Source organism: Berghia stephanieae, chromosome 5, assembly GCF_034508935.2.
Source record: "Berghia stephanieae isolate SIO BIC M18660-M18661 chromosome 5, UCSD_Bste_1.3, whole genome shotgun sequence".
NCBI classification, from domain to species: domain Eukaryota; kingdom Metazoa; phylum Mollusca; class Gastropoda; order Nudibranchia; family Aeolidiidae; genus Berghia; species Berghia stephanieae.
Genome location: NC_088364.1, coordinates 78698354 through 78709580, shown reverse-complemented (window position 1 = coordinate 78709580; position 11227 = coordinate 78698354). Strand labels below are relative to the sequence as shown.

Here is an 11227-nt window from a genome sequence, read left to right as displayed (position 1 = left end):
ATTTAAATTTCTTTAGACTACGCATTATGCGTGCAATAGCGCGGACTATCAAGCACTGACGAGTTCTATTTCTCGGACAGACAAATAATATGTGCGCGTTTGTTTTTCACGATTTTGTTCCACGGGATTTTATGGCGTTCGTGTTTTTAGTTTTTAGAGTCATCATAACTTCCGTCAACAAGCTGACCTTGTATTATCAACTTTCTGTTTGTCTTCAAGCGAAGTTGGCGATGGGTGGACATGAATCAGATTCAAGTTCTTCTAAAGGCAATGCCTTGACGGATTTCAAGCTGCAGAATGTGGCCTTTGGATTATTCCGAATGATAGACGGACCTGTGACGTATTTTAGAGGTTTGTACCTTTCCTGTCTCGATAAAAAGTAGTGTCGGTGGACTGATTTTTTTTAGCAGACAAGATAGAGAGAGGTGGGCCGGGAGAACCGACTTTTACTTTTACTTTTTGTACTTTTTTTTTAGCTTCTTTTACACCGTACATTTAGATAGACAAACAAAAACAAAACAAACTTATCGCCTACCGTCAAAAGCAGTTTAGATTTGAAGATTGATTTGTTTTCTATTTAAAAAAAACAAACATTCGGTACAGACAATCCTTGATAAATTTCAAAAGTTATGTGTTGGACATTATAATTATTTCGTAAATTTTCATTCCATGTCATATGAATCATCTATAAAAATAAAAAGACCTGTTTTTTAAAATAAGTTACTTTAGAAAAACATTGCGGAAGAAGTATCACTAGAAGATATGCATTTTAGTGCATGAAATGATTTGCATATTATAATTATAAGTGCAATAAAAATTGGTGGTGCTGCGCAAAATTTGTTCCTTAGTGGATGGGAGACTGTGGGTGGGTATTGTGTTTGTGTGTGTGTGTGCGCGTCTTTTTTGTGTTTGCCTTTATTTTGATGCCGCTCTTTCCTTCCTTTTTTCTTTTTTAAACATATTTTTTGGGGTGTGTGCCTATGTACATGGTAACTGGGCACCTAGCCTCAGGATCTACGTACATGTTAACTGATTGGTAGCGTCAATTGCCAAGGACATTGACAATTGTTAATTGCCAAGGACCGTGTCAGTTAACCAACTACGCATGTGTACTTTTAACTGCCACGGAGTACCTTTAGTGTCACGAAGTGAAGTATTGCCACAGAGTGATGTTATTAATATTAGTATTAAATTAATACCATCTTTTACTCTTCTTTCTTTCTCTCTGATCTCACTCTCTCTGTCATTTTCTCTTTTTTTTTTCTCTCTCTCTCTCTCTTTGTCGTTTTCTCTTTTCCCTCTCTGTGCCATTTTTTCCTCTGTTTGTGTATTTCTCTGTCATTTCCTCCTTTCTCTCTCTCTCTCTCTCTCTCTCTCTCTCTCTCTCTCTCTCTCTCTCTCTCTCTCTCTCTCTCTCTCTCTCTCTCTATCTCTCCCTCTCATATTTCCTCTTTTTGTCACGGACCTTGCCAGTTGGTAAATCGTCAACTATTTACTATTAACTGCCACGGATTGATCTTGTTGTCAAACGTTTTACGTTAATTGTTCCTTATTAAGACAATGTGCAGTATATTTCCTTTAAAATAAAGGAAATCTTACTTTTCTTATTTAATCTAGGACTTGGCAGGGATTTGCCACTTCTTCCTTCTGTTTTTTTTCTGCTGAATCCGAAATCAACAGTAAGTTTTGTTTTGATATTATATTAACTTGTCTTGGAATTTGTGAAAAGGCATAAAAATTAACGGAGTGACTATTCGTCAGTACTGACCCCCAGACGCTAGCATCTGGGGGTCAGTACTGACGAACAGGCACCAGCGTCTGGGGGTCAGCACTGACTAATAGGTACTGGTATCTATTAGTCAGTTCTGGCGCCTGTACTGACGGTGCCAAAATTATGGAAAAATGCCATTTTTTGAAATAACTTGTTCTACGACAAATAAATCCACATTTCCTGTCCCATACTAGTCGCAAGGAAGTCCCTTGGTTTCACCTTTTTTTATCGGTTTACGTGAGATTTGTTTAATAAATTTATCAATTAATTAAACAAATGATATTGTTCAATCCTGAGAAAAATACCAAATTTGATGTTGAAACGCCAAACTGGAAACCTTATATTTCGGTTCCTCCAACGCGCATGCTCACTGCGGGTACGAAGCAAAGACCGTAGCGCTGAGCCACGCTGCCCCCCCCCCCCCCCCCCCAAAAAAAAATGGAATTATCTATTCGTTATCAGGTTTCTCCTCCTTTCCGTTATTATTATTATTTTTTTTTGCATGACAAAAAACAAAAACAAAACAAATACATTTTTTAAAAAACCTCATCAATAGAATGGACAATGTATTATAAAAGAATCGTAACAAGAAATATTATATTATAACACGTTTCCTCTATTTTTCTTTAATTTAAGCAATAACGAAAATATACGAAAAAAAGAAAAACAAAAACACATACACACAAAGACAACATAAAATAAAAAAGAATCGTATGGTGGCTTGAAACAACGACAGTCATACCGTTGCCCCAACGGCATCTAACCGTAGCCATCGTTATGTTATAGCCTGATACTGAAATCCAAAAGGACCAGCAGACGTCATTATTTGGTTTTTGCACCGGTTAGTGAGTTGTTAGTAGAGCTCAAGGAAACAAGTTATTTCATTGGTTGAACCCTAGAAAGAGGAGCTACGTAGCGTTAGCTCTCCTCTTTCTAGGGTTGAACTACTGAATACGACTCACGATTTGTTTTCTTTTATGGCAAAAGACTGGCAGTTTGACGTCATTTTTTGGTAAGTATCAGGCCATAACTTTACGAAGGCCACGATCTAACGCGTTAGACATCAAATTTATCTAAGTGACCAAGTGTTGCTTAGTGTCATCGGATAAGTTGGCCTTGAAAGCCTGGGATTTTAATTGTTTTTTTTTTACTTTAGGAAGTGACGAATAAGTGCGAAGAGGTCTTTGTCTGCACTGACGAACAGGCCCGATGTTCGTCAGTGCTGATTAATGGCGGGCGGTGGCACAGACCGAAGAGAGGCTGTCTGTGGGCGGCGGCACCTGTTGTTCAATACTGACCAATAACACCAGGTTATTGGTCAGTGCTGACCCCCAGGCGCTGGCGCCTGTTCGTCAGCACTGACACGCAGGTACTAGCGTCTGGGGGTCAGTACTGACCAATAGCCCTAGCCAAAAATTAAAAACAAATGCCAGCAAGTGTTGACTCGATCCTTTCCACAACGATGGACAAGGAATGAGTGAATGGAAGAAGGTAGAAAGTGACGTGATTCGAGATTCTAATGTTTACAAATCGAAGCACGACTGAAATCACATGTAGCTGAAGAGTTCCAATTTGACTCCTTGGCATTGGCAGTTGATGAACCATCAACTACTTTTAAGAAAGTGGCCTTTTTTCGAATTCCAATGCCAATGCTCAAGCCTGCCTAATTAAATATGGAATAAATATAGTGAAAAGTTATCAAGATAAAATCACTTATAATCAAATTCAAACAGGCACATACTTTTTACATGTACCCATTGAAATGTGGCCTATGGGTAGACCTTCCGCACATTCCTTGAGGTAGCTTCCCTTTATATTGTTATGACCAATGGTCATATTTGGAAATTTAAAACTTTTACACATCAATCAAGAAAGGTTCTATTGCTTTTAAAATGTTACTAAAAATTGATAAATTGAAAATAAGTCTTGACAAAAGATCCACGGTTAAAATCCAAAATTAGACCAGGCCCATGTCTGCATAATCTTTTACTGTGATGTTTTTAAAATGCTTCACAGGCCCGTCTGTTTTTAATCACATACAATTATTCCCAGATCCCTTATTCTTTTCTATTCTTGTTTTGTCCCAACAGGGAACAATGGAAACTACTAATTTGAAATTTTGCACGTGTATACAATACAATTAGTATGGAATCTAGTTAAACAAGAGACGCTTTTAAAAAAACCCTGAAATATGCCAACTGTTATGAAATTTACCATCCATTACTTTTTTGCTCAAAATGAGAGTGTGGTTTAGTAACCAAGTGTTTTTGAGTGATGGAGGAAGAGAATGATAGAATGAGACTTCCAAAACTTTTTCACGAATGGGCATCCCATAAGGCTTATGATCAACGAATTATATAGCCTCATCTCAGCTCTTCTCCACTCCCCCTCCCCCCCCTCCCCCCCATTCACTTTTTCTCTCGTTTTGTTGTTGTGGACATTCAATCACATTCTTGTTCAAGTGCACACAATTTGTTGTTATCATATTTATTTTCATTATTAAAAATAATTACGCCCTTCCACTTGGCATTGTTCGATGCCTACACCTCAGCATTCCATAAAGGGATATAGATATAATATCAAAGAAACATCTGAACAGGAATCACCCTTCTAGTCTGGAGTTCAATAATTTTATTATGTGATCAAATAAATCCATATTAGTCATTGCCATAATGAATATCATCTATCCACAGAAAATATAATCGAACCAATCCAGGCCAAAAACCCCCAGAAGTGGTACCATCGTCGCTTCAACAGAGTTCCAACAGTGGACCAGTGTGAGCTGGAGGACCCTGTGTGTATCTATGAGGCAGACCAACAGTTTTACAGGGACAAGTATGTTGTTGTTAGATTAACATTTGTTTTCACATTTTCCAATATTGATTAATTATTTTCTTGTCCTGACCTGGGCATGCACACACAGCTGCCACACTGTGTAGTCTTGAGTAAGTCACCTCAGCCTGGCTCATAGGGCACTTGTCCCAAAGCAATCCAGAGTGGTTCTCATCACTTCGGGTGGGGGGGGGGGGGGGGGGGGATTTTCCCTTGTAGGGATTGGCAAAAAAGTATGCTACTTTATACGAGGTCATTGCTAGCAAGCCAAACAAATTTATAAGCAAAATAAAGAAAATTATTTAAAAATCCAAAAGGCTAACAAAACAAAACACTTAAAAGTAATGAAGTTAAGATAAATATATCTCAATGCTACAAATAAAGTTAAGTTACCTCTTTTGTGACAAGTTGTGAACATTGTAAAATTCTTTCATAGCCAAAAGACCCATAGAGCCAGACTTGTCCATGTTTTTTTTTGAGTTAATCAGATAGTTGTAATAGTAGTGACTACCATTTCAATAGGATGCTACTCTGTCGCAAAGCACTTTTCATCATATCTAATTTATCTAGTAGTAGTGACTACCATTTCAATAGGATGCTACTCTGTCGCAAAGCACTTTTCATCATATCTAATTTATCTAGTAGTAGTGACTACCATTTCAATAGGATGCTACTCTGTCGCAAAGCACTTTTCATCATATCTAATTTATCTAGTAGTAGTGACTACCATTTCAATAGGATGCTACTCTGTCGCAAAGCACTTTTCATCATATCTAATTTATCTAGTAGTAGTGACTACCATTTCAATAGGATGCTACTCTGTCGCAAAGCACTTTTCATCATATCTAATTTATCTAGTAGTAGTGACTACCATTTCAATAGGATGCTACTCTGTCGCAAAGCACTTTTCATCATATCTAATTTATCTAGTAGTAGTGACTACCATTTCAATAGGATGCTACTCTGTCGCAAAGCACTTTTCATCATATCTAATTTATCTAGTAGTAGTGACTACCATTTCAATAGGATGCTACTCTGTCGCAAAGCACTTTTCATCATATCTAATTTATCTAGTAGTAGTGACTACCATTTCAATAGGATGCTACTCTGTCGCAAAGCACTTTTCATCATATCTAATTTATCTAGTAGTAGTGACTACCATTTCAATAGGATGCTACTCTGTCGCAAAGCACTTTTCATCATATCTAATTTATCTAGTAGTAGTGACTACCATTTCAATAGGATGCTACTCTGTCGCAAAGCACTTTTCATCATATCTAATTTATCTAGTAGTAGTGACTACCATTTCAATAGGATGCTACTCTGTCGCAAAGCACTTTTCATCATATCTAATTTATCTAGTAGTAGTGACTACCATTTCAATAGGATGCTACTCTGTCGCAAAGCACTTTTCATCATATCTAATTTATCTAGTAGTAGTGACTACCATTTCAATAGGATGCTACTCTGTCGCAAAGCACTTTTCATCATATCTAATTTATCTAGTAGTAGTGACTACCATTTCAATAGGATGCTACTCTGTCGCAAAGCACTTTTCATCATATCTAATTTATCTAGTAGTAGTGACTACCATTTCAATAGGATGCTACTCTGTCGCAAAGCACTTTTCATCATATCTAATTTATCTAGTAGTAGTGACTACCATTTCAATAGGATGCTACTCTGTCGCAAAGCACTTTTTATCATATCTAACTTATCTAGTTACAAAATTACCACCAGCGAAGTCAGAAATAATCTAGAGGATACTGGTCCATTTTGAAAGAATTGTTTTTCCAACTGAGCTACAAGAATTTGCTTTTGAATGGCTGGACAATTTTTAGACAATTGCACTGAATGGTATCATATCTGCATTATACCAGGTACCACAAGAGACAATTTATAGATATTTATAATGGTTTTTTTCTTCTTTATAAAGTATTCTGATAGTCATGGAAAACACTTTCTAAATTTTGAATATCCATCATAAACATTCTTTTTCAAGAACTATTTGTTTTTGTTTGCAATTTAATGTAAGAAAATGTTCCAATTTGGACGTCATGTAACTGAACATCAAAAAAGATTTATCAAACTTATGAAACAGAATTTTAAAGCACTGTGGTCGGATAAGTAAAAGAACAAGATTTGAACCAGACACAATTTTTTTCATAAATCTACAGTCGGTTGAAATTTCCCCAAAATACTTGCTAAAGTAAATTTTTTGGTCTCCAGCATGACGAAATAGCATATTCCATATACTAAATTAAATGAGCATAATGATCATACAAAAAAGAAGCATGAGTCATATTTTGTGTCAGCTACCCACTAGCATTTACTCAGTGGATGCATGAACGATATGTACAGTACATTCTGTGCAACTTAATTATTATCCATTTTATTTTATTTATTGTACTTTTAAAAACTTATTCATTTAATGTTCCTTTCTTTATTAATACATGCATCTCAGATTTTCATGATTTGATAATAGTTTTGACCATGTTGTTTTTCCTGACATTTCCAGGAATGTGGATAGCAACATTGTCAAGTTCCTTCGTCAGCGTTTCAATGAGTGCATGGTGTGGGAAGGGCCAGACCATCGCATTAAGTGTAGAAAACTGGAGGAAGCTTATGAGGAGGCAGCCACCAACTGGTTTATCAAATGTAAGGATTGTGCCTTTGGTTTTTTATTTTAATTTCAGAACTCAGATTGGAAAGTTGCTTTTACTAAAGGCTGTTGTTTCATTGAACGATTTAACTTTTCAAATCGTGGGGACCAGACAAAAAAGTGTTGTTAAAGAGAGTTGGAGAAATCAACAAATTGAGGGAGGGAGTAAAGTACTGAAAAAATGTGATCATCGAGGCCATATTTATATGACACAACAAACTGATATTTGTATATCAGAACTGATGACCAACTTCGTTTTATTAGATATTCTCCCAGTTATTGTTGATCATGGACGAGCTGGTATGGAGAATGTTGTAGTTGGCAGCAATATCCTTCTTCGTCATCGTCATCTTGTCAACTTTGACACGAATCTGCAACTTCAAACCAATGGTCAGCTTTTTTCTTCAGCTTGGCAGGAGTAGGAGTGGACATTGTGTGAGGGGAGACAAGGATAATAAGCGTTGGAACAAAAATGACACGTTAATCTTTATTTCCTAGTCTTGTCAGATCAGAATTGACTCCAATCTCAGAGGTTTTATGTCCTCCAAAGTTAATAGCACCATATCTTATCAATATTTTTATTGGACCAGAAATTTTGTCTTGACTGTCATATCAGTGTCGCTATAAAACAACTCATCATAAGCACATACATTTGGGTAAAAACCCTGTATAGGGAAAGATGGGCTGCACTGTCACTTCCAATTAAGTTACTATTTGTTTCATTTGGCTGAAATTATAAACCCTACAATATGAGGATGTAGGATCAATGTCAAACTCAACATGCAGTATTACAACAGTTAATATTCTGCTTTTTTATTATTATAAGTAAATAAGTATTTCACTTTTCACTTACCATGTCCTTTTATGTAGTGTTAGAAATTTCTTGAAAATATGACTTAGCAATCACCGAGGTCAATAGATGCAGCATTAGAAATGCATTCCCACAGCAGGAAACACAATTATTCACAAACAAAAAGTTGTCATTACTTTCTTCACCTTTTTAAGCATTGTATTAAACACATGATAAATTGTTTTGCTGCTTTCGTAAGTGTGAGATTTGCAATCTTTTTTATACTTTGTCAATTATATAATCTGTTGTGATTAGCATCACTCTGTAGCCATTGTTGAAATGTTTTAACAAGTCTGGACAGTTTCTTTTGTTTTATTTTTATAAAGAGCTGTTAAGTGACATATATTGTGTCTAAGCAAAAATAACAAATGAAATAAAGAAGAAAAAGATTACACTTTCATCTGCCAACAAAGATGAAGATAAAAAAATATTTAAGCCCGTCAATTGCAATGAAAACAAGTTTAGTACTCAGATACGGTAATTTGAGGCAAAATAAGTACACATTTCTCCTACCACTGTCACTGTCATTCATACTGAAGTCCAGAATTGACTGTGTACATTTCATATCTACATTTTTGCACAGTTTGGAGCATCTCTAATCTAAAATTAATGTTGAACAAATTGTGTAGCCACTGCAACATTCAGGTATTTTTCTCAGAGATTGCCTAAATTGATGAGACCATTTCACAGTCGTTTAAATGGAATGATTTGCACTGAAAGATGTGGATGGCTAACATTAAAAAAAAAATTTTAAAAAATTACCAATTTCATTGGATGTATGGTGGACTTTGACTCCTCTTTTCTTTCCACTTATATCTGTTTTCGCTGTCCAAGTTGTGTTCTTATTTTGTCCTGGAACAGAGCTACTTGGCTTTGCCTTCGCTCTTAGCTAGGATCCATTTCAGACAGTAAAAATTCAGATTCGTCTTTTTCTTGGAAGATAGTGTGTACTCCTTGTCAATCGTCTACATGTTATATTAATTGATATTTAGCTTATTGATACATTGTGGTAATTTGAGTTTGATTGTGTGGGGCGTCTTTCCTGATTGGGTCTCTAAGCCTTTGTCATGATGGATTTTTTTCAGACATTGCGACATTCGGTTATAAAGACGTACAATTGACGATATAAGCGGGTTGCAGTGTAGTTTTATAGTTAGATTAATTGTCTTGGATCTCTTTCTTTTCCTGGTTTTGATCTCTTCCACAAGTGTCCTTTTTCACTTTGGTGTCTTTAAATTACAGTAAACTTTAGATCTATTATCCTTTGACGTTCCCAAAGTTTTTTTTTACCAACATTTAAATGGCTGGCAAGTGTTCTGACCATTTTAAAATCCTGAATCGCAAACAAATCATCAAGTGATAATTACAAATTTGAAAATCAAATCTTTACTTCTTTTTCTTACCTGACCAGATGGAGATATCAGAGCCCAGAAAGGAAGCGTTGAGGCATACATGAAGCAGAAACACAGACTGATTTGGGAAAGGAGACACCCTGACAAGAAATTACATTGAAGGACATTTTGTGTGTTTTGTGTCTGTTGTTCTTAGTAAATAAGAAACAGACATCTTTTTCAACTGTATTTAAATTCGTTAACAATTTTGATTAGTGTAGAATATAATGTAATTTGATTGAATGCAGCAACTTCAGTTTTTGAAGATGATCGATTATCCGAAATGAGTTCCTAATGTTATAGACAAAATGAAGTAATTTTAATTACCAATCTGTTTGGGATTTCTATAGTATGTGTTGGCAACATGCTGTACTGGAAGTTACTATAATTGACTTTTTTTTTTTTTAGAATTATTATTATTATTCTGATTGGTGATTGTGTGATATTTTATTTGGTAGTGAATATTTGTTTTTTCTGTATCTTATTATATTGGAGTTATGATACAGAGGATGATAATAATGGTGATAAAAGGAATAAAATATCAAAAGTTAACAGACTCTTTTGTTTTTTGTTTTATGTTGATCTTTTATAGTGCAGATTGATATCTTGATATCTCAAACTCATGAGGACTGGTCAAATCAATGAAATATCAATGATTGGGAGATTTCTGTGTTGACCACATTTTTTCAAGAGCATATCAACCTAATCAAGGAGTCCCGATAACCCAAATTTTTCTCACAAGCAAAGGGGCAGGTATCAATCCTGATTGCAGGAGGTAGCTCGATTGGTCATTTTGGGATTGATGATTGTCCTATCTAGAGGGTGGCTGGCAATTACAACTGTCTCTTCAACATTACGGACTATATGCCTGGACCCTATAGCTCTGAAGGTCTATCAACTAATCATCTACTTACACCTTGATCATCACTCTCAAAAAATTATCTTTACTAGGGCTTTATAGTGATAATGCTTCCTTTTTGCCGTATATAATAATAATACAGTACTTGCTGGATTCCTGGATGGGATTCCGACCTCCCATAGTGGGCAGGGAGGTTCTTGCTGTGTCTTCTGTTCCCCTGTACCTGTTTTTCAATTGCTTTCTGTCTTTGTCTTGGAATGAGATTACTTGGTTTTGTCCTGACCCTGGCCGGAGTCCTTGGCTGGGAGGGAAACAGTCGAATGTATAGTTATAGTTTTGGGAGATGATATTTTTTTCCTTGTAAATCATCTCTGTTGTGTATTGTTATTTTTTATTTTTAACATATGATTTGTAACCATTTGAGTGTATTCCTCTTAGTGGGATCTTCTGCTGGTGTCTGGGTGCAACGTTTCGGGGATCTCAAACTTAGTACTTTGATAGTGTGTTCTTGGAATCTACATCTGTTTCCTATTTGAACCAATTCCCCTTTGTCTTCTCTTTTCTTGGGTGCTTTAATTGTAATTCTAGAACTTTTTACTATCCCATTTTCTTCCTTTTTACTGGCGCTGATATGACCTTAATGTGTTGCAAGCGCCGTAAAACCCTTAAAACAAACAATCGCTGAATTCTAGCATGCTCTAGGGAGAAGCCAAAATGTGTGCTAGAATCCAAGCATGCCGAAATTCGATGCTCATGGACCTGAGCTGATGATGACGCTGTCAAAACATGACCAAGATAAAATTTGATGCAAATGACCCGAACTATGCTGGAATTGACCTTTAAGCATGTCATAAGGATCCAA

The 11227-nt window shown here is 36.0% G+C and overlaps 1 protein-coding gene across 1 annotated transcript; it reads left to right on the top strand.

The window, feature by feature from the left end:
• The first annotated feature begins 116 nt into the window (after positions 1–116).
• On the top strand, positions 117–10058 carry LOC144973661 (NADH dehydrogenase [ubiquinone] 1 beta subcomplex subunit 10-like). The gene is made up of 4 exons (XM_078916389.1): positions 117–351; positions 4465–4606; positions 7122–7261; positions 9527–10058. Exons 1-4 carry the CDS (start codon positions 132–134, stop codon positions 9625–9627), a joined length of 603 nt encoding a protein of 200 aa, XP_078772515.1. The 5' UTR covers positions 117–131; the 3' UTR covers positions 9628–10058.
• Positions 10059–11227: the final 1169 nt, after the last annotated feature.

What these genes read in the sequence shown, in the direction of transcription:
- LOC144973661 (XM_078916389.1), top strand. Translation starts at nt 132, where the DNA reads ATGGCGTTCGTGTTTTTAGTTTTTAGAGTCATCATAACTTCCGTCAAC. An exon ending in ACCTGTGACGTATTTTAGAG is followed by an intron (nt 352 to 4,464) that starts GTTTGTACCTTT and finishes ATCTATCCACAG; the next exon opens with AAAATATAATCGAACCAATC. An exon ending in CAACAGTTTTACAGGGACAA is followed by an intron (nt 4,607 to 7,121) that starts GTATGTTGTTGT and finishes TGACATTTCCAG; the next exon opens with GAATGTGGATAGCAACATTG.